General features: G+C 39.1%; 2 protein-coding genes across 2 annotated transcripts in view; one reads left to right on the forward strand and one right to left on the reverse strand.

Annotated features, from left to right (window-relative positions):
• Positions 1-1,330: 1,330 nt before the first annotated feature.
• On the reverse strand, positions 1,331-9,475 carry LOC146471568 (transmembrane protein 184C-like). Its single transcript, XM_085120140.1, has 9 exons — positions 9,186-9,475; positions 8,519-8,555; positions 7,482-7,684; positions 6,810-6,884; positions 5,972-6,065; positions 4,315-4,427; positions 3,700-3,730; positions 3,182-3,250; positions 1,331-2,523 (listed from the first exon to the last, which is right to left on the reverse strand). Exons 1-9 carry the CDS (start codon positions 9,458-9,460, stop codon positions 2,209-2,211), a joined length of 1,212 nt encoding a protein of 403 aa, XP_084976266.1. The 5' UTR covers positions 9,461-9,475; the 3' UTR covers positions 1,331-2,208.
• A 307-nt stretch (positions 9,476-9,782) lies between these two features.
• Positions 9,783-23,972, forward strand: part of LOC146471569 (electron transfer flavoprotein-ubiquinone oxidoreductase, mitochondrial-like) — a 15,817-nt gene continuing 1,627 nt past the window's right edge. Inside the window, exons 1-13 of the mRNA XM_085120119.1 lie at positions 9,783-9,941; positions 10,013-10,117; positions 10,254-10,406; positions 12,589-12,665; positions 14,512-14,593; positions 15,563-15,681; positions 16,306-16,383; positions 17,211-17,357; positions 18,048-18,113; positions 19,406-19,480; positions 20,916-20,966; positions 22,261-22,353; positions 22,832-23,000. Coding sequence (XP_084976245.1) covers positions 9,896-9,941; positions 10,013-10,117; positions 10,254-10,406; positions 12,589-12,665; positions 14,512-14,593; positions 15,563-15,681; positions 16,306-16,383; positions 17,211-17,357; positions 18,048-18,113; positions 19,406-19,480; positions 20,916-20,966; positions 22,261-22,353; positions 22,832-23,000 — 1,261 coding nt within the window. The 5' untranslated portion in view covers positions 9,783-9,895. The remainder of the gene's footprint in view (positions 9,942-10,012; positions 10,118-10,253; positions 10,407-12,588; positions 12,666-14,511; positions 14,594-15,562; positions 15,682-16,305; positions 16,384-17,210; positions 17,358-18,047; positions 18,114-19,405; positions 19,481-20,915; positions 20,967-22,260; positions 22,354-22,831; positions 23,001-23,972) is intronic.

The raw sequence follows: 23,972 nt of genomic DNA on the forward strand, positions 1-23,972 counted from the left end.
GTCACGTGACTGTAAGCTATATTTCTCCACAGCTGGTTTGTTTGCTCGCAAGATCTTTGCTTACTAGTGTTACAGTTAGTTCGCCCTTGCTCGTCTGCTTGAAGTGTGTTGCCTTGAGGACAAAAATATCACAGTGACTATATAACCGCATCAAACGATTACTGGGTTTGTTTATTGAAAGCCGCCGATGGGCACTGCTCGGTTGTAACATTTAGAAAAAGATGGTTTGTAATACACAGGCAAGAATTACATTGGCTAGTATATAAAGTTTGCAGATTGTTTGACACATGCAGAAACTAATTACTTGGTATGTTTGTTGAAATCTGCCATGTGGGACTCCTTGTTTGTAATAAAGGGGGGAACAATGTAATGCAAGACAGGCGAAAATACATAAATTGAATAAAAATACCGTTTGCAGATTCTTGATTGTTTAATATTTGTCCGATAAATGCTATTGCATTTCACTGAGGGTCTCAACCGGAAAAATGCGCTCAAATAGTAAAACAAAACCCCAACTAAACAGAGACACGAGGGTGTTCCTTTTTTTCTTAGGAATCAATGTCAATGGTAATGGCATTTATATACCACATTTTTTATTTACAGGGCAAGGGTCAGGGGCACCCAACGGAATATTTCGGTAAAATATGGAGGGTCCCCTAAAGATTTCACCTAGCGATCCCCTTGACTTTTCGAGGCTTTTCGGAAAACCAACTTTCGGAAATGATATGCGCACGCTTTTTAATTCACATAATTTTCAGATGGTGTTTTTGTCCGCTAAAATTTTCGTCCGTCGTAACTATTCTAAAAGCTGCTAAAATTTTCGGTGTGGAATTGAGTTATCATCAGGAACATTTACATTATTTACATCTGACAGAGCGTAATTTTATTCCCTAACGTTTTTGGATGAACAGGTTATACGCCTACAATATTCGGATGAGCATTTTTATTCCCTAAGATTTTCGCTTAATTTTCGTTGTCACAGGTATAGCAAAAAACGTCCCCTAAAATTTTTTCTTCTACGTGTCGTCGAACTTTCGGTAAGACCCGTCAGGATAGCCAAAACTTTCGGATGAGACAAAAAAGGCCCCCTCAAACTTTCGACACGACCCAAGTTCCTCTAAGATATCCGCGAACAGACAAATATTTTTTAGGGCCGCTCCAAATTAACCAAACAGGCTTCTAAAGGCATACAGAAATCCATTTTAGGCACTTCTGACATATTTAGGGAGATTTGGTCCTTGGGTGCCCCTGAAGGGTGAGATTAGACATCAGCATATCAACTGATCAGTCCACTAACAGTTCGGATCCATAACACTTATTTTCATGAAGGTGTTAGTCGTTTGTTTTCTATTCAAAATGTTTACTTAATTTACAGTAACCGTAGCACTAATTACAGCGACCCTTCGATCAATAAATAAGCTATTACTTTTTTATAATTCTTGAATTGCTAGAAACCTTACATATAATACAATTATGTACTTGTGGGGTTAACAGCTTCATGTCCTCAAGAAACACCCGGACGCACACGGTAAATAAAAACGAATGCAGAGGTAAAAGTGAACTTGTTCGTCGCTACACGTTCCAACATTGTTGTACAAGTATATTTTTTGTTTTATAACAATGTTAGACCCCACCCCACTTATGCGTTTTCAAAGTGTCCGTTTTCATCTCGACGAAAACAAAGCGAAATATTTTCATCCACACTACGTTTTTGTATCTTTTTCACATATCCACACTAAAATGAGCGAAAACGATGGAAACGACTGGGACCTGGGATTGCGCATGTGTTACCATCCACCATCTTGGACAGATGCTCCGATTTGGAATGGAACCGGTGGCATGTGAAGTTTTTTTTTATCATAAACGTCACCGTTTTTGATGAGTAAATGTTACCTCTTTTGTATTAATATATTTATGTTGTTAATTAAGTTTAACTTTTTAATCTGGTAATAAAGCTTGTTGTTGTTCTTTAAAAAAGTCTCCCTTTTCACCTGCCGACACTACAAACGAAGCGTTTTCAAAACGATGCATTTTCAAAGGTGTCCACTCTTGAAACCGTTTTCGAAAGTCTCGAGAGAGTTTTCGGGTGTTTTAGTGTGGACGATTGACGAAGTGTGGATAGGGCCTTAGATGCGCGGGGTGCTAAACGATCCAACAGTTTCGAAACACCAAATATTGTACAACGATGTAAAACGTTTTGCCTGGGCTTTAGAAGAGGGGAGCTTCATCGGATGACAAGTCTGCACAAATCTCGCTTTTCAGCAAAGGTGTCACTTCAGAATTCGTTGTCGCTCCCGTTGCCGTGGTTTCACGTTTGCTTCGCACGACTGTGCCCCTCACCGTGTTCCCCACGCTCTGCACGTGCTGCACGAGGTCGTCACGCACGTCGGACACGTCCCACATGGAGACAAATGAGGCGCAGCAGGGGGGTGGGGGCGAGGATGGATCTACGTAGGATTCGTGTGAGAAGACGTAGTAATGAACGATGGCAAAGATGAACATCTCGATGCATATGACGAAATTCTGTTGAACGAACAAAAAATATTTATGATCTTAGTGATTATATAGTTTATAATTTCAATTCTATGGTTTTGTCTTTCTCTCCGTTTAACCGATATTCAGTCAGTCAGCTAGTCAGTAGGTCACCCCGGCAGTCAGTCGGCCAATTTTTAAGCCAGCCAGCCAGCCAGCCAGTCAGCCAGCCAGCCAGCCAGTCAGTCAGTCAGTCAATCAGTCAGTCAGTCAGTCAGTCAGTCAGTCAGTCAGTCAGCCAGCCAGCCAGCCAGCCAGCCAGCCAGCCAGCCAGCCAGCCAGCCAGTCAGTCAGTCAGTCAGTTAGTCAGTCAGTCAGTCAGTCAACTGACCTCCCAAACATAGAGCGTCTTCATCAGTATGTCCTGATTCACCAACCAACCAACCAACCAACAAGGCAGTCATTCAGTCAGCAAACTAGCTAGGCAGCCAATGACTCAGCCGGTGGGAGTCAGTCAGTAAGTAAGTCAGACAATAAGCCAGTCATTAAGGCAGTAATGATAAGGCAGTTAGTAGCTCAGCTAGAACACATTTCAAGTGTGAGTCAGTGAGAGTCATGCAGTCAGTACGCCAGTTTGCTTGCCAGTTATGAGACAACGAGTCAGTCTGTCAGACTCTAACCAAAAGACAATCACAATTTAAATTCTGACCTGAATACCATTGGCAACATCCTCCACAGTGTAAAAAACCCATGAATGCTTTGATGATATAACGCCAACCTATGGGAGACAAAATTCACAAAAATCAGCCGCCTTCAACTGAGTAACTGGGCGGCACCTAGAGAGAAGAACTCTTAACAAAAGTTCTTTCACTGAGAGGATTCAAAGTCACGAGGTGTTGTCTTTAGGCATTCTCCAAACTAGAGGGTAATAAAATATTGTTATTTAGTGTTGTGTGGCAATTTAAAAGTTTATGAAATTGTGGCTTGGAAAGAAAACGTTGTGGGTTTGTGGAAAGACGACCTGCAACCAGGTAGGTTTTTTAAAATTTGTTTTCTAGTTTAGTTTCCTGTTTTCCTTTTCCTTTTTCTAAAATCACAGACTTTCAGATAGGTCGGACATGCTAACCATGCCGGAGGCCAGTGAATCTCCGCACGTTATTAATCACAGCTATGCAATTGACCATTATTTTTATGATAATGCACACCACAAGCTGATTTGAGTAATACCTTCACAAGGATAGCTATCAGGACTCCTTGCCTGCAAACAAAAACACCACACAAAGTATCTTTTAGACTCAGCCTTACGTGACGACAATCTCCTAACACAATAATTTATTGTTTCAGGCTAAGGAAAACAATAATTGAAGGTGTTGTTACAAACCGTGTACATGTATGTTAAATTTAAAGGACCCTAGTCAGCCTCTGCCATTTTCAATGCCATCGAAATTATTGATATTGCATGGTGAGGCGAAATCTTATTGCTTTACTGTAAGTTGTGTTCCTGAAAGCATGTCTCATTATCTTTAGTAGTTTCACAGTGATTTCGTTCATTTTGACATGCTCCGAATAAAAATACAATAGCCAAACTCTTGCATATAAAAAAAACAAAGGTGTGGCTGACAATTTTGCTCGACCATGTCTGAATTTTTGCATGCGGCTTTCAACTTTGTCAGAGAACACTGCTCTGTGGTTTTTTCGCCAGTTTGTGCCTACTTTTCAAGAAAAACGTGGCCTAAATATCAAGTCACCAAAATTCTACATAAGACAGTTGTGCACTCAGCACTTCAATGGATTGTTTGCAATTCCTTGTGACATGAAAGTAAGCCTCAAAATCTTGCTTACCAGAATGATGCAAACACCACAAGCTTGATGCACAGGAACTTTCCAAAGGGCTTTATTGGTTTCAGCTCTTCATGTGCAGCCTTGTAGAACAACACCAAACAATACAGTGCCCACTAAAAGTAAGATACAAAGATGACACATCAGTCTCCAAATCTCTTTGCAGTTAAAAAGAGAAACTTTGAGATAACTTGTCAATTGACTTCAATTACAAAAAAACATCTAAGAATTGCCATCCATGGACATTTTTCAGCCTACAAATTGTACAGTGATCCGCATGTTGTCATTTTTCTAACTTGGTGGAGATACACTCTGTTACAGGCACCATCAGAACGAAGTTGTTGGGAAGGTTTTGAGGAGTATAGGATTAGAGAAACTCACTGATAGAAAGCCATTTTACAGTGCGATGCGCCTTACCGTGGCCAGACAACAAACTTTTTTTTACAAGTTAGCCAATCAGGATACGCGAATTTCATTAACAGTCACGCCTCCTTGCAAAGTCCAACAGGGAAGTGATGCAACAACAAATTATTGAAAACATGTTGTTTTCTAATTTATGGCTAACTTGTAAAAAAGGTTTGTTGGGTGGCCACGGTAAGGCGCATCGCACTGTTAAATACCAGACAAGAATGCTTTGAGCCACCTCCCTCCCCCATCTGAAACTCACATTTTCAAAGGACAAGCTTCTCTGAGTAAATTTGCCATTCTAAAATACTTGCTATCCCTCTACCCAGCGTGAATTTCATGAAGAATTGTTTCATTTACTCAGTGGGGCAGTCCTTTTGAATAGCCTTCTCTTTGAGTTGTGTCAGTGAAACTCCCTTGGGGCGTTCATAGAGGTGTTTTGGAAATCAGATGAAACACTATTTCAATTGTTTGATATAGCTTTTCAAGCCATTCATAATTCTTGGAGAAATTTTAAAGCAAAAGTTGTCCAAATTTTATGATAATTAAGATCACATAATTTCCTAAACCTCCTTCGTGGTAGTGGCCGATTTCTTTTGTTTTCTCTGCATGAATTATTGATTTCTCTGCACGGTTAAATAAAAACTGTCGCATTAAGGACGGTGCCAGTACTAATAAAGATTGAGTATTTTTGTGTGGTTTATGACTATGCGGTGAAAGCAGATCTTAGTAAGGGTTATTACAAATACAATACAATACAATATTTATTTTGCCATATACACAACATTTACAGATGGAAAAAAAATGAAGAAAATTGATGAAAGAAAATAAATGGCGAGAAAACCTGAAAGAAACCATGAGGCTTATGACAAGTCAGGCTCACTTCCACCTCGCTATTGAAATCCAAAAGCAAAATTGGGGGAACCATGCAATTTTTAGAGATAATTAAGCAACAATAAAAACAGTAAAATACAAAGCAATGCATGGCATTTTTTTTTCCAAGTTGAAGCTTTATTATCTCTGAAAATACATGGTTACCCAAAGTTTCTTTTTGGATACCAAGAGCACTTGCTACATGTAAGTTCTGATTTCTCCACATAGTTTTAAACCGCACAAAAATATCCCTGTATTAGTAAGCACCACCCATTGGAAACCCAAGTATCTCAAGATGTGCAGAACGAATGCACAGTAACAATAGCAAGCACCATCCTTTACCTGAATGTATAAAATTGTATCTAAAGTTGAGCCAACATACCACTTGTGAGCAGTTGTTTATGATTACTATGTAACTCCATGCTGACCTGAAGGTTAAATTCCCTTCATCATATTTACCAGCCAGTTCTGTGCAGCTGCGAAAGGAAAAATAAGGGAAGAAATTGACTAGAGGGCTTTAGAGCTCTAGAGGTGCACTTGCAAGCTCATTTACAAGTATGCGAGCCCATATTAAAAGTTAAATTGGGTTCCTATAAATTGCTCCAGATCGATTTACAGCGTCTTTGTCATATCCATATCCCCTATTAAACGTCATTGAAAATTCTGAGGGCAAGGGGTCTGAAAAACCAACAATTTTGTGGTAAAGGATGAAGCTAAATTGAAGGGCTCAAAGAATAACCGAACTAAATGCATTTCATATCACTATTTTTTTGTTTTAGCTGAGATTCAGAGTTTTTGCAGGTGGCCTTGAATTTCTTCAAGAAGTGTTGCTCCAATGTTTTATCTGTTGCTTTGCGCTTCGTTTTGTGATAAAAATGGAAATCTTGCCCATAATCATAGGTTTTTATTACAAAGTGCAAAGAAGAAGATAAAACATTGGAGCAATGTTTCCTGAAGGAATTCAAGGCCACATGTAAAAACTCCAGTGTATTTGAGCTAAAACAACAAAACGTGATCTGAAATGCACTTAAGCTAATGCTCTGAGCCCAAGTCACTTGTAAATTGGAGGATCAAGAGGTGTTGCGGGAACAAACTAACCTTCCAAGAGCTAATAGAATGTCACTTTTCACAATATTAATAACTTCCTTCCAATATTATTCTGTGTCTATTGTTTCCATTGCTAAATCGATGTAGTTTAGCCCCTATTAAACTGCACTTACAATGCAATTACTGTGGTGATAATCCTGATGACTGTATAGGATAATGCACCTTGCTTACATCTGCTGATTAGGGTCCTTGGGAGAAAATTATAAGAAAAAAATTATTGCAGTTATGCCTGATGTCTCTACTGGGATAGAGATGATAGGTGAGTAGGTGGGTTATATAATCATACATAATAAAACTTGAGGCAACTGGAGCTTCCAAATTCAGTTCAATCTCTTTTAGGTTTTAGATCTGTAATGCACCATAAAATTTCAAATGTAAGCCTCTCCAAAAATAAGTACCCACCACCCCCCATGTTTAAAATTACTGTACTCAAACAGGACCCAAAAAACCGTAAAACAGAAGGTGGTCTCCGCCTGCAACCCCCTTCCTCAACCTCAAAAGATGGTGTCTTTATTGCACAGCCACCCTTCTATCCAGCAGTAAAAAATGACAATGAGATTCAAACCACACTTTTCTTGTTTATCTAGCAATGCTGACTCTTGCTGGCTGAATATTTGTGTCAACTCAAATTTCAAAACCCAATAAAAATTTTTCGGTTACAATGTTCATGACATAGGTGGTGTCTTTGCCCCTAAGCCACACAAGGTGGGTTCTCTTTGAACAAACTAGGGAGACAAAGTCACACCACTCCTGACAAGGCATATAATAAAAATGAGAATCCATACTTGCCCATCCTCCAGGGTGGCAAGATGCAGAAAGGGAAGAAATGTTTAACTTGAGACTTCCCTGACAGAACCACTTCAAAGTCATACTCAGATGAAAGATAGGCCAATAAGAATGTCATAAAATTGTATATCACGTAAGCTTCATAACACTCCCGCAGAGAATCCAAATATATAGCTGCCTTGGGAAAGCGAAGAGCAAGCCACTAAAAAGAAAAACAAAGGAAAGGATTTGTAAATAGAAAATTACTGAAAAGAGACTACATTAATTTTCGAAGACATCCTGGCTTCACTTTCAAGCAAAAAAAAAAGGTCAATGTTCAAGTGGAGTTAATTTATACAATTTGAAGTGTCAAACCTTGTTGCAGAATTTCTAATTGGAACCTTCACAGGTGACAATGATTGAATGTGCTGCAACAAGTTTTGACACTTCAAATTGTATAAATTAACTCCACTTGGACATTTGCGGGACAGCCCCTTATGTAATCCAAATTTATAAATTCAATTGTTTTTGTTGTTAAAAAAAAATTGACCTTTTTTCTTGACTTGAAAATGAAGCCAGGATGTCTTCGAAACATAGTCTCTTTTCACTAATTTTTAATTAAAATAATTTATTTGTTTTTCTAAATCCTTGCTTATTACAAAATTACTATCATTTGAATTAAATAGTATGTTAGCAATCAAGCTCACGGAAATCACAGATTCATTTACAGCAGCAGCTAATAATGAATGAAAGTAAAAAAGCGTCTGCTGAAAAAACACTTTTCTTTTAGATATATTATACTTAAATAATTATATCATTACTTTAAATATTAATAAATTATTTATAAAATGCCAGGGTTGTTAAAAGTAACCTGCAGCTGTCAAAAATGACCATATACTTCATGATCTTGGCTGGCTATTCTGCTGGGCTATTTGTCCGGTTTTTTTTTTTTAAAAAAGATGGTAGAATCAGGCGCCTACTCCAACAATAAGGCTTCCTACTTCAAACTTGGTGACAACCCTGAATTGCGGAATTTAAATGTTGGGGAGTTACTTACACTATCTGTTGCATAAATTGGCACCATCCAAAGAATTCTGAAAAATGCAGAAAAAATCATGATACAATACAAGACATACATGTACAATATAATTTACAGACCAAAGTTTGTGGCCTAAAATGTCACAGTATATAGGCTGCGATAATAGTAGTCAATTATAGCGGTGTCTATTGTCTATTTGTTAAAGAATTGTTTTGTTCGAGCAAATTGTCAGTGAAGTCTTGAAATCTTGCATTGGCCATCAGGAAGTTTGAAAGACTTGGATATCACCTACAGCCCATTTTCAATTTGAGTAATGATCTGATGTAATTAACCTCGAGCACTGCAAGTGTTGCAAAGCCCATTTAAAAAACTGACTCTCTTGAACCAGCCGCCATGATCCTGTTTGGCTTTTTTTAAGCTTATTGTTTCTGGTTGAAAATGCTGTTTGGTATTTACAGCTGAATATATATGTATTTTTTAATTTCAAATGTAGCCCCTTTTCCCCACTGTGTTTCTGCTGGCATGTGTGAATTTCGAGCCTGCTGTCATAGCAACTGATCTTACGTACTAAAACCCTGTTCCTTTGGTGCACCATGATCCAAGTGATCTTGGATCATCCTGAGCCAGATCACCCCAAAGGAACGCATTCACAGTGAATATAAGCATACAGTACAGCTGTGGGTACCTGACTATTCGTCTCTGAAGCTCTGGTTTTGTATAATTCACCAAATGTTGGAGAATTCCCCACAGGGAAATAGGAATTGTCAAGAAAACAAAACATCCTGCGGTGAACCAAGCCTGCACATGAGTTTGAGCGCGATTTTTGTGCAATTCCCAGACAGTAAGGGGAAGTGCAACGCACAAAATCACAAAATAAACAGAGATCACAACAGGTCTCAACCAGCTCCGAAAATTTCTGCGGTTAAAGTAACTGCAGGAACAACACACGTTCCTACGCATTGCTTAAACGCTTCCTTTTTCATAAACAGAGATCACAACAGGTCTCAACCAGCTCCGAAAATTTCTGCGGTTAAAGTAACTGCAGGAACAACACACGTTCCTACGCATTGCTTAAACGCTTCCTTTTTCCTCGGAACTTCCGAGCAGGATTTCCAGAATGGAAGAATAGGACTTTTCCATGGCAGTTTTTGCAGTCCTCTTGTTGTTTATAGTCGAAATAACCTCGCCACGAACCTTCGTGTCTGTTCGGAAACCTTCGTTTCCTCTTCGCGAAACTCCCGCCAAAGTTCGCCAACCTGTTCAGCGGTAAGTCAGAGGACACGTACGCGCGGAAATTTGACCTTTGGAACAGTAACGCAGTCAGTCGCTGGGAGTCGCTAGTACTGTGAAGTAATATATAATTTTCGATGAAGTTTTAACTTTTTCTCGGTACACATGTGGAGTTATCGAGTTCGGAGTATCGGAAGAAGCGCAAGAAGAGGTAATTTGCTATCTCATTGTCACTGCGAGTCTGTTATCAATCCGTAAGCACTCAACTGTTCTTCATTTTAGCGTTGCTCTTCCATGGCCAAAGTCGCCTCTACTCAGCCGAATCAGCACCAAAAATTACAACTCACTATACAATTGTACCACGAGAAACGGACCCAAGATGGAAAGGTATATTAAAGCTTGATATTTATTTTAAATCTAAATCATCAATTCTGTGAGAGTTTTCAAGTTTACAAGACACTTCATTCTTCAGTTTGATACCGGTTTTTACTTGCATAACGTGTTCGTCTTTTTGTGCCGGTAGATGTGGAAATGGAAAGATTTTCAGACGAAGCAGACGTTGTTATAGTTGGAGGAGGGCCGGCTGGATTATCGGCAGCTATCAGACTAAAACAACTGGCTGAAGAAAAAGGAAAAGAAATGAGAGTGTGTCTTGTAGAGAAAGCTTCAGAAATTGGTGAGACATTTGTTTTCCGTCAGTACTCGCTTTGTTGTGTAATATGAAGGTTATGTAACTTTGAGAAGATTGATAATATTGTTCCTTAGCTACTGCTTTTGAATTTTAAACTTCATGACATAAGCACTGAAAACTTTGTGGTGCATCTGTATAAAAATTATATGATATATACATGATCGATATAAGTTTGAAATTTTCAATTGGGTGATGTAATAAACGGAAGTGATTGCGTGACCATTCACGCCTTTGACCCACCTCTCACCAACCTTTTTGTATTGGAAGACTCAGATACGAAAATCGCACAATATATAATCCTCTTGACATAGCCTTGGGATGTCTAATCTATCAAACTCCATTGAATGATAGACATTTGATTACAGTTGGATTAGATGACATAACAGGGAGCTTAATTACCGATGTTCGTGACCCAGGTATGGCAACCAGAAGTCAAATGTTTCCTTGTTTGGCGTAGTTTTGCTCCTTACCATGAAAAGAAAAAGCTCTTGTCGATGACTGTGGTTTGACGTTACAAGAGCAATGGTGCAAAAACGCTCCAAAAAAGGAAAAATTCAATTTCCAGTTGCTGTCCGTGACTCAAAAACGTCTGTGCTTAAGTTCCCTATTGACATGTTTTACTCTAACAGTCTCAATTCTCTTAAGCTGAGAAACATAAGACATATCAAAGCATTTGGTGAATTTAGTAGCTTGCTCATACCAGTATGTAGTGAGCTCTCACCATTCTCTATCTGACTTTATTATGTAGACATGGATGTTTTTGCTGGAAAACATACCACTTGTAAAACTCATACATAACTATATTCAGAACCCAAGTGGCTTATTTTCCACATCCTTGAGGATATTGACGACTCATTTCTCACTTTTTCACAGTTGTTTGTGCAAACAGTCAGTGAAAATGGCGAGCATGTTTTTCGTGTATATAATAAAAAGAAAATTATATCGTGTCTTGAAGATATGAATTTTATTTGCTCATGTTAAAAACAACATTTTACTCATTCCCTGTGCTCGTTCATAAAATATCGTTTTAACTACTTGAAAATAAAATTCATATCTTCTTGCCTCTCCGTAATATCCTCTATACACTGTATCTGCTCTTTGTCAATCAGCATCAAGTATCACAAAAGTGATAAAGCAGTCTAATCTGGGTTTAGGCCAGGCTTTGTTTGACCTCTAAAGGATTCCATTCTTAACAGACAGACAGTAAGACTATTAAGTGACCGTTGCGAAGAAACTTTACAAATTTCACACCTGATGAGTTAGACCGCCAACATGCAGCACAGTACAACACTACAGTGTTCCTCATTTGTTCATGTGCCACCCAAAGTGATATGTTAATGGGTAAAAATATTGGTGTTTCATTCTAAACACACCCAAAGTGATACTTCTCAAAGAGACGATGATCATCCCACCCCACTTTTACATGAGAATTTCCCCAAGGTTATTCCAAATCCCCTAGTTTAAAAATCCCACTACCTTAAAAAACCACCTGGTTTTATCTGCATGAAAACTGCGTGGAGTTTTAACTCAAGATTAAATTCATACGTGTTGCTTCTTTATGCAACTAACAAAAATCACGTCCACGAACGTTTGAGGATCTTGAAAAATCCCCACAGAACATGGTCTTGCAAAAATAGTTGAAGGATAATATTATTGGTTACCCAGAAGAGCAAAATCTAAGATCAATATAACGCAAAATTTGTTTAAAACACTGACATTAAGTTGAAAGGAGTCCCACTGTATTTTCAACTCAAAACTTACTTTTTCTCATTAACTATCACTGGCATTGAAAATGCGGAAAGATTATTAGATACTGCACATTCATGTGCCATCTACTGAGTAACCAAATTTCCCAGCTACCCAGGTACCTAGAAGAATATCTGGGCTGCTTAATCTGACACAGGTGGCAACCATTTTGAATGTGTCTCAAAATTAACTTTTCCCACCATCAAAGATAAATCCAACAGATATGCTTTTTGATTTTCTTGAAAATGGGATCCCTAAAAAACTACTGGGACTTCAAACAATCAAGACTAAGGGGTCCCGATCCCTAAGGCAAACAAATTCTAGTCCTATTTATATACCTGCTCTTGTCTTCGACAAGTGCCAGTAAATCTAGTGTTTTAAAGTGAATCACAGCTTTTTAAAATGGCTGCTATCATGTTAGGTGGACACACTCTATCTGGAGCTTGCCTGGAGCCACGAGCCCTGAATGAGCTGATTCCTGATTGGAAAGATAAAGAGGTAAGGCTTCTTTATTGTATTGCAATATTGTTGTAGTTGATATGTTCCTTTCAAAACTTTTTATTACTCACAGGAAAGTTGAAGTACAAAACTGAAGAAAACTCCTGCACTTCTTTTTCAATAAATATCGAAACATTGCACCTCATGAAATTATATTTGCACAGACAAGTACACTTGGATTAAAAGATTTTAATTCTGTACGTGTACAACCTCCAGCCAGGTCATATCAACCCTTACCATTTCAAAGCATTTAAGGTTACTTCCATGCTTCGCAAGTGCCTTCAGGGAAATCTAGCGTAGGCGCGCTGCTTTCGATAAAACCAAGGAAAACTATATATCACTGTAAAGCTGATAAATTGAAGTTTGCAAAAATATCAATGTTTTTTTATTTTGTTGGATACATAAGCGCTCAAAGGCCTGCAAACTCAATACTAGCGACGTGTACTTAACTGAATTACCCACCCTCACGGAAAGGCGCACAACCAAACAGACTGCACAATATCAATCAGGAGATAATAGGCTAACAAAGTGTGTCAGGCTTTATCTTTATTCCTATTGGTTTGTGAGAAAACCCATCCTAAAGATGGGCAATAAAAAATTTTTGTAGTCCCGTCAGATGTTAACACGTCACAGGAAAAATATTTTGAATTTCGTAAAAGCCTGACACACTTAGATGCATTAATATCTGATGACCATTTTGGCCAAATTTCGTTGAAATCTGGCAAATTTACATACCCTATTAATTCATTTGAAGATGGGGAATTCGCGCAAAAACAAAAGCCGTGTTTTCGGCCTTGAATCATTTTCCGAGTTTTTGCACCTCATCAAAATACTTGTCAACGCGCTCACGCCGCCGGCCAATCAAACACAAAGAAGCCTTCCCTGGGGAGTTCTGCAAGCATTTAGTGTTACTGTAATATTGTAAAGCGGTCTCATGGGAAAAGTTAAGTCTGGCGCGAGCGAGAAAGCCACCGGCGAAACCAAAGCAAAGAAGAAAACGGCAGATAGACGCAGCTGACATAAAACTGGCAGCCCCAGCGGAATTGACACGAGGCACGCACTTCTCACAGCTTTCAGTACACGAGGCTTCGCGCTGAGGTTCGCTGCTTAATTTCAGCCGGTCAACAACGGCAAAAGTGGCTGAATTGTCGCCGGCATCTTCGATTTTGGACTCCGAACTGATGTTCGACTCTCCACTATCCGATTTATCGTCCTTGAATTTTTCCGATGCCGAGGCAGTTATAGAAAATCTGACTGGTTGTACCAAGAACCCTTGTTGCTCTCCGCCAGCTGAAGTTTTTAGCTTCGTCAAATGATTTTTCGACCCTCTTTGGACCCGGTTTTTTCTTAACTGTCACCCAAGGCGACTTTTCTAGTTTCGCTTTCTTCATAAAAACCTTTTACGCAATGCTTGAATCCAAAATGGAACGCTGTTTCACAGTAAAATTTTACATACAACGCCGTGACATGCGATGAACACGATGTAGACAAAAATATACAAATTTGCCGGTAATTCAAGATCGCGGGTAAATTTTGCCGCGTAATATCTCAACACAGTCCCGCATAAATTGGATTATGACACCTTCACTCGCTCACCGCTTTTCCTACAAAACTTTGTTTTTCAGATAGCTCGCGTTCTTTTTAACATTTCTAACGGCTGTTTTCACGAAACTTTGCATCCCTTTCTTTTTTCAACAATTATCTAAAAAAATTTATTTGAGAAAAATTTGACCTTCCTTCCCTATAAGTAACCTTAAGATTCATCTCATTTCTTTGTAAAGTGTTCAAGATATGCTGTCACTGTTTCTTGCATTTTATAATGATGTGCCGTGATTTGATTGATTAGGCTCCCCTCAAAACACCCGTGAAGGAGGACAAATTTGCAATATTGACAGAAAAGAGAAGAATTCCTGTTCCTATACTACCAGGTATGAGCAGAAGTCAATACTGGATCCAAACGTAATTCTTATTCCATCTTCAGTTATTATTTCAATTCTTCTCGTTATCTGGATTTAGTTTCTAAACCATAAACTTATTGTAGTGTTGTAATAGTATGGAAAGCTGATCATGCTATATTGCATTAAATGTAACTTAGGCATAAGCTCTTGCGATAAACATGCAATAAAATTTGGCAATGAGTTTTAAGCTGGAGCTACAGTGTATAATGCAGTTAAAATATGGCAATAAGGTTGGAATCCTTGCACTAATGTAGTTAAATGTGGAAATAAATCGAGAATTATTGCATTTAATGCCAGAAACTGCACTACCCATGGTGTGGTTTAAATTTCTTTTTGACTATAAAATTTTCAAACTACTTTACTTTATGTTAGCTTTTCCTTTGTCTCACATTCATTGCCATAATCTAGAGAAAAAACGGAAACAAAACAAATCTGGTTTCCTGTTTGAAAAGCCAGATTTAAACCGCAGTTCAGTTACATACACAACAGCTTTGACCAAACATGCTAATGCAACTTTTTTCATCTATATCATGAAAACTGCTCGCTCTGCTGTATGTGACATGTCTTGTCAGACATTTATGTGAAGCCGAATGCCTTAGAGTAGCTTTCAAGGGCAGGTGTAGCTGTTGAAAGTAAATGACTTTTGTTGAAAACTGTTTTGCTTGAAATCCTGTGTTGCTAGCTTGAGGTGAACAACCCAGTCCCAAATAACTGTCTTTGTTGTGGCGTAAATGTGGTTTTGTATTATTATTTTGAATTTGGTAACCTTTAGGTTAAGTAAAAGGGGATTTAAACCCACGTGTCATTTGTCAGTCAGGGCATTTGCGCTACCATCAGATACTGTAAATTGATTGGCATGTCTGAAACAAACAAGGAAGCATGGAATTGAAAAACATGTTCTTGATGAATTAATTTATCAATGTTCGTCTTTTTGTACAGGTTTACCTATGCACAACCATGGTAACTACATAGTCAGGCTTGGAAACTTTGTGCGGTGGTTGGGTGAGCAGGCAGAAGCGTTAGGAGTTGAGATATACCCTGGATATGCTGCTAGTGAAGTGGGTATAGCATTAAAATAATTTTGATGGTAAAGCGCTCTAGTACTTTAGTGGAGATTAGAGGCTGTCTCTGTTGTTCCCCAGTCCAGACTCTCCACTGTTAGTTGAAGTCATGTACCATTTGTGAATCTCCATTCAGTTTACCATTATCCGGCGCCGTCTTTCTACTCTCCACTAATGTACAGTTGACTCCCGATAACTCGAACCTTCAAGGGAAATTAAAAAAGATTTGAGTTATCGTGAGTTCTAGGTATTGAGGGTAAAATTATTTAGAAAATGACCTGAAGGGAAAGGAAAATTGGTTTGAGTCATTGCGAGGGTTCGAGTTATCAGGAGTCGACTATACTATACCATTAATTGTAATGTGATACTAGAGGTTCCTAACAGAAGGGGAAGTTTGAAATCCCTGGATGCTTATACCCTAGTCTAGTAATTTAAGACTAGAGACCTGCCAAGAAAGATGTGAAAAGTGTGAGTGCTAAATACAAGTTTTTATAACATATGAGTGCTAAAGAACGTCTGTCAAGCTTTGGTGAAGGTAGATGGATGCCACCAAGCATTTAGTGTACAAAAGCACAAAAACAGATCAGCTGTAAACTTGGATTTTAAATGTAATTTCTTCAGGTTTTGTATCATGAAGATGGCAGTGTTAAAGGTATTGCAACAAATGATGTGGGAATACATAAAGATGGCTCTCCTAAGGTAAATATTAATGCTTAAGACAATTTACCAACTATTTTTAATTTTCATTCTATTGACAAAATGAAGCCTATATCTCTGAGGTTAATCGGGCGCACAGGAAAGGAAACTAGTTGAAGTTTAGCGGGCCGTACACCAAACCTTGGCTTGGAAATTGACCAATCACACCGCGCATACTAACTGAGAGATATAATAAAGTTAAGGAAATAATAAACTGGGAAAGTGATTCACTGAGCCCTCTCAAAACACACGGACAAGCCAGTGATTTTTGCCACTTAGCTCACGTAAATTGTTCTCAAGCGCCTTTTTGACTTTGCTTTTTCTGCTTACTCCTTTAACAAATGTATGTTGCCTTCTACTTACAAAAAATTTTTGGCTGGGCCTTAAACACAAAGAAAATCTGAGTTAAAGAGTATCATCAACGCTGAATAAATTGCACAACATAATGTTCAATTGCCAATTAATAATGTATAAGTAACAAAAGTCAAGACAAGGAAGGCTATGGATACATGTTTTAAAATAAATAAAAAAAAGTCTCAGTGTCTTCCACAGAGTGGCTCTTCCATCCACTGTTTTTAGGTCAAATTGAAATTTGGGAATGTTGTTTTTTTATGAAGGAAGGAAAACCGAAGTACCTGGAGAAAAACCCTCAGGCAGTGACAAGAACCAACAACAAACTCCACCCACATTATGGTTTCAACACCGGGGAATCAAACTTGGGCCAAAGGTGCAGGCAAAACAGTCTGCAAAAATCTCTAGAGAAAGACCTACAAATTCTTTGTTTCTCTGTTGTATTTCAAATTGCTAATTATACTTGTATATTTTCACAGCCCATATTTGAGCGAGGTATGGAACTCCACGCTAAAGTCACCATGTTCGGAGAGGGATGCCACGGCCATCTTGCAAAGAATATGTACAAAAAATTTAACTTGCGAGAAAACTGTGATCCCCAGACATACGCTATTGGCCTTAAGGAGGTAACTCTTAAAAATGAATGTTTGTTCTTATAAACTCAGTTTATAAGGTAATTGTTCACTGTAAAGAGATACGAAAGCGTGTAGTGTTGTCTTCTCATTACAATAGCCAACTTACCTTCTCAACTCAGGTGACAAAACCAAACTTTCGTTTTCATTCCACTTGTACCGCAGTTTCTTCATAAACTACCCCCCCCCCCCCCTGCCCCCTTTAACTATTGAAAGACACTATCTCAATATTTCATATGTCGTTAGTAAGACTGTTATTTTATTTTGAACGGTGAAGGGAAAGTTCCTTGGAGATGCGTGACATTTAAAAATGTTTTCGGATAGGATTGATGTAAAAATAAACATCAAAAAGTGTCAAAAATGGTTTTGAAAGAAACACAGACGTTTTGGGTGTATAGCCCTTCTTCAGTGTGGAGAAAACCAAACGGTATCGTATTATTATGCGCCGCTCATAGGAAACCAGAGTCCTCAAACCATCCCAAGATGCGCAGAACGCATGCGCAGTAGCAAGAGGAGGTACCGTCGTTAAATTTCTTGTTTAAGTGTTGAGCAGGTATTGGATCATATTGCGGTGTCTCCAGTTAGCAGAGATGCAAAATCCTAGCCACTGAAGAAAAGCCTGTCATAGTTTTATCGCCATCATGACCTCCTTTAGTGATCACAGTACCTCTGATTTCATTGTAGCTTTGGGAAGTGGCTCCCGAGAATCATCACCCAGGACGTGTGGAACACACAGTCGGTTGGCCCCTGGTAAGTGTCACTAAATAAAAGTTAGAATCTTAAGAATTTTATCGACAAAGTGAGACGCAAAAGTACTTAAATATAACTGAGCAAAGGGTACACTACAGTGAAAAAGAATCCCTGAAGCGAAAATCATTTTTAAATGGTTAGGCCTGTCCGTCCACATGTAAACAATTGAGCACGTGCCGAAAATAGGGTTTCTAATAAACGCTACTGGGACATGTACTGTATGCAAATATTAGCGATTTGTTGTTTTTGTGGGCATGACAAAAACGGTTTGTCTTTTGTTTACATGCATGCAAGGAAAACCAGTAGACAATTTGTTTTGGTTTTAATTTGTTTTTGTTCTGTTTTCGTAACAACGCCGTAACAACTTACTGCAAAGTGTAATTTGTGATCGTCTCCAGTCGTTTAGCTATGGACAGGCACCCTGGATTAACTCAGTAGACGTTTTTATTCACGCCGCGAGGACTCGGGATGCCACAAACGCGCGAGAAAAAACGAAAACAACTTTTCGCGTGGGTCATAATAAAGACAGTAAGGGCAAAGAGAGAAAAGCATCTGGTACACAGGAAAATGGACAGCGAAAACGAATAAAACCGCATTCGTTTAAAGTAAAACAAAAAGTGTTGTTAAAAGGGGAAGTATCCTGGGGATTTTGACCTTTTGTGCTAAAAATGGTGTGACAACACCTTAACTTCGTTACAAAAAAATTGTCGAACATCAAGAAAAATAATTCAACTGAATTCTTCATAGGAACAACTCAGAACCTGCTCTAGTGCATTTTGGAAATGAAAACATGAGAACTTGAAAACAGTTAGCCTAACTGCAGACTATTCTAACGCAGTCCATCTGTGGCCAGAGACACTTATCGATAGTCTTAGTACACTGGGGTGATAACTTACAACAAATTTGAGCAATGTGTTTAGGTTTCTATTGATAAAAAACGTTTTTAAGTTCTTGATATAACACCAAATTCCTGTGATACTTCCACTTTAAGTGTGCGAGGGTCTAGACTGCAAGCAGTCCCTTTCTGGTTAGTCGAGAGGGTGCGCTCACAAAGCGAGACTGGAGCGAGGAGAAATAAACGAGAAGAGTCTGGGGGAGAGACCCTTTTTCCCGCCTCTCCCCAAGCTCCCCTCCACTGGTTCGCTCCAGTTTTTTCGGGCTCGGCTATTTCGCGCGATCTCTCGACTATCCAGAAAGGGGCTGCTTGCAGTCTAGCAAGGGTCCTAAGAATCAAAACTCATCAGATACTTCAATTTTATTTCACTGATCTATCTCCGAATTTTCTCGAACAGGATAAAGACACGTATGGTGGTTCATTTCTGTATCATCTTGAAGAAGATTCGCCGTTAGTGGCTGTTGGCTTTGTGGTATGTATTTGACGAGTCAAAGTCAACATTGTAAAATGTCATAGCGTTCGCAGTCACTGTGTTTAATAGGGATTAGGGAACACAAAATTACTTGGAAAGTGCATATACGGCTTGGCAAATTTTTAGTTCGATTGCGAAGTCCAGTCTTTGGGAGCTATCTGCTTTATAGCTGTTATCTTAAACTTAGGATTTCATTCAAAGCCTCAAAAGGAAAATCTACTTGTACAACGTGATAAACAGCACCACTGGAAATAATAAAATACTAAACGGTACCGCAGGATAGTATGGCTTAGTAATTTTCATTTGAATGGTCACACTTTAGGATTTCATTGACAGATTCAAAAGTTAGAACCATCTTGTACAGCGTAATAAACAGTTCCACAGGAAAGTACTGCTCAGTAGCTTTCATTTGAGTGGTTACGCTTAAGGATTTCATCCACAGACTCAAAAGTTGGAACTACCTTGTACAGCATAATAAACAGCACCACAGGAAAGTACTGCTCAGTAGCTGTCATTTGAATGGTCACACTTTAGGATTTCATCCACAGACTCCCAAGTTAGAACCACCTTGTACAGCATAATAAACAGTTCCACAGGAAAGTACTGCTCAGTAGTTTTCATTTGAATGATCACACTTTAGGATTTCATCGACAGACTCAAAAGTTAGAACCACCTTGTACAACATAAGAAACAGCACCACAGGAAAGTACTGCTCTGTAGCTTTCATTTGAATGATCACACTTTAGGATTTCATCCACAGACTCAAAAGTTAGAACTACCTTCAGTGTACAGCATAATAAACAGCACCACAGAAAGTACTGCTCAGTAGCTTTCATTTGTGTGGTCACACTTTAGGATTTCATCCACAGACTCAAAAGTTAGAACCACCTTGTACAGCATAATAAACAGCACCACAGGAAAATACTGCTCAGTAGCTTTCATTTGAATGGTCACACTAAGGATTTCATCCACAGACTCAAAAGTTAGAACCACCTTGTACAGCATAATAAACAGCACCACAGGAAAGTGCTGCTCAGTAGCTTTCATTTGAATGGTCACCCTTTAGGATTTCATCCACAAAATCAAAAGTTAGAACCACCTTGTACAGCATAATAAACAGTACCACAGGAAAGCACCGCCCAATAGCTTTCATTTGAATGGTCACACTTTAGAATTTCATTCACAAACTCAAAAGTTAGAACTGCCTTGTTCAGCATAATAAACAGCACCACAGGGAATTACGTGTACGCGTTCATTAGTTTACATTTGATGGCCACGATTTGAGATTTTGTCCTTAGACTCAAACATTTATTACCAGTGTATCCACAGACAGGCAGTTTCACAGAAACCCTCTACTTGGCTCAGCTGACATGCCTCACCGTTTGCCCTTCTGACAAACAGGTTGAATAACGGAAATACTTTTCTATTTTCTCAGGTTGGTTTAGACTATAGCAACCCTTATGTATATCCATTCAAAGAATTTCAGGTGAGTGGTTCGTAAAAAACAACGCTAACAGTTCTTATTATGTGGCCGTCAGGTAGAAAGTAGTATAATCAATTGAGGTTTCAACTTGATTACAAAATTTGATTCATTGGTCATGACACCGCTTGGCAAAGGTGGGTTTATAAGACCCGACAATCGTCGTAGAACGTTTTACTAGGCTTTAAACTGTTTTCGAACAGTTAAGGACGATGCCTACTTTTGTTACTGCATAATTATGTTCTGCGCGTCCCGAGATACTCGGGTTTCCTATGGGTGGTGCCTGCTAATACAGCGATATTTTTTCGCGGTTTAAAACTATACGGAGAAAGCAGAACTTAGCAAATGCTCTTAGTATCCAAGGAGAAAATTGTGGGAAACCATGCATTTTCAGAGATAAAAAAGCTTCAATTTTGAAGAAAACGCCATGCATTTCTTTGTATTTTACTGTTTTTTAGAATAATTGTTACCCCCAAATTTCATTTTGAATTTCAATAGCCCCTGCTAAGATCTGCTTTCCCCGCATAGTCATAAACTAAACAAAAATACTCCTTTATTAGTGGGCAACGTCCTTAATCTACCTACGGCGGCTATAGGTTTTCATAGAAGGTGGCTACCGGCGATAGACCACCGGGTACTTTGCAGTCCTTACCGCCGCCTACTCCACGCGATCAGTTTGAATGTTTGTTTCAGAGTTTGGGCGCGCTTTCCCTTACATAAAAGGCCATTTCCCAGTTGCTTTAAACCTCATTATGTAAGCGAGGCTGTGTGCAAAGTTTTTATTATGAAAATTTGTTTTCATTCAAATGCAAACAAAACTAATTTTCGTATGAAAAATTTGCACTTAGCCTCGCTTTCATAATAAGGTTCACAGCTCTCTCCAAAGTTCCAGGAAATAATGTAACAAATTTTGCAAGAGAAATATTTTATTGCAGTTTTTGTTGTTCAAATGCAGAGCATCTGTAGATGGTCAAACGGGTCACCAAACGTAGCCAAACGTCTTTGATAATTTGTTTGAAAGTCCATTAAAACGGTCAAGAGTCCCCATCACAGGTAGATAATTCATAAATGCTGTTATGTAAATCTCCTGCCTTTGCCGGGCGTCTCTCCACTACCCCAGTAGCTTAACATTGGGTGGGGCATAGCCAAAATTAAATTTTCCATTCATGTCATTGAACCCTTATCATATGTGTGAACATAAACAAACTGTTGCGCACGCGTGCACGTCTTTCAAATTTTAATTGTTTCCGTAACACGTTATAGTTGACGTTATACTCCATTTTTTGTTTGTCCTGTTCAGCGTTTTAAACACCACCCGACAGTCAAACCCACATTTGAAGGAGGCAAGCGGATAGCTTATGGTGCAAGGGCACTAAATGAAGGGGGCTTCCAGGTGAGGGAAATGTCTTTTTTTTTTTTTACTTAGCTGTGATCATATTTATTTATGCCTACCTGCTCTAAAATGTGCGTGCCTATGAAAATTTGGGATAAGAAAGAATTAAGTGATTTTTGCATATATTTTTTTTTTGGGGGGGGGGGGGGGTGCAAGGGGAAACACCCCAGGAGTAGTAGTAGCTCACTGGCCTTTTATTCAGATCGAGGTGTTGTATTTTTTGGTTAATGGCAAAATGTTGTAATTTTTGGTTAATGGCAAAATAAATGAATTGAATTGAAATTGAATTGAATTGAAGCTAAGCTCGATTACCAGTGGCTTTTTTCTCCCAGTGTTCTAAGAGCTATTTCAAGTTAAAGGAGGGGTTCTTTGTCAAATGTTGGAGCTGTTTTGGCCAACATACAGCAAGATCTCCGTGACAAGTGCCCCTTTTGTTGGGAAATTTTCTCTTATTTCGTGAATGTGGTGTCGTTTTTAGTGTATTCCTAAGTTGGCGTTCCCTGGCGGGCTCCTGATTGGCTGCAGTCCCGGATTTATGAACGTTCCTAAAATCAAGGGGACTCATACCGCAATGAAGTCTGGGATGCTCGCTGCCGAGTGTGCATTTGAGGCCATCACTGATGAGAATTTTTCTTCTTCAACAGAAGGTAGGTGGCATACATACTGCAACGACTTTACCGAGTGGTTTTTTGAGTGTCGAAAGTAGTGAATTCTGCGTTTCCTTTGCTTCTGCTTCACTATGCCCCCGTCAGTTCGCCCCTTTCTTAACCGGTGAGAAGTGAAACTAAAACCAATCGTGACTTGCTCCGACGTGTTCACGAAATTAATTGGTTCGTTGGCTCGTTTACTATTGTTTGCGTCTCGTTCGCATGCGCTGTAGACTCTATGTAGCAATTCGTGTTCACTGTCCGCACGTTCGAAAGCCGACAATTCGCCATGTTGGAAAGACGAAGCTTCCCGTTCAAGGATTGACCAATTTTTGTTTTGGGTGGTTAGTGCGATAACTTCGGTTTTGGTTTAACAACGCTCAATTGAAAACAGTTCTACTATGTAACAAATGAGAACACAAGCACAGGTTTTAGTAAATTGGCATTCATAAAGGTGTTGTTTTAACTTAACAATAGACGAGATCGTTTGAGCAGACGTTCCCTTGTAGTCTCCAGTAATCAGCAAATGTTGTTTAACGTTGCTACTAGTCAATGTACGTCGCGCCTACAATTGTTTTACCTAGCAGCTAACAAAAAAAAAAGAAGAAGAAGAAGAAGCCTATCGTTTCTTACTATCCTTGCCACGTACACACAAAAACGTGTATGTGCCAACTAAAGTTTGACTAGTCACTACGTCCGCGCGGGATAGTCACGCAAGAAGAACGCTCGAATCGAAAATTGCGTTGACACGCGTGCGGCGCGCGTCGTTTCAACGTGGCTTTTGATTCTGGCGCGTTCTTCTTTCGCTCGACTGTTCCGAGCGGAAGGAATGAGTGCTCGAAGTTAATCTTTAGGGAAACCAAGCAAAAAGCTGGTAGTTCGACTAGGAGAGTCTTCCAGAGCTGCGTCCTACTAGCATCGCTTCCACTGAGGAGTAGTAATAGCAAATACGTCTTGTTGCTTTAGTGTGTA

The sequence above is a fragment of the Pavona decussata genome, unplaced genomic scaffold (assembly GCF_977016875.1).
Source record: "Pavona decussata unplaced genomic scaffold, jaPavDecu1.1 SCAFFOLD_102, whole genome shotgun sequence".
In the NCBI taxonomy this organism is placed as follows: domain Eukaryota; kingdom Metazoa; phylum Cnidaria; class Anthozoa; order Scleractinia; family Agariciidae; genus Pavona; species Pavona decussata.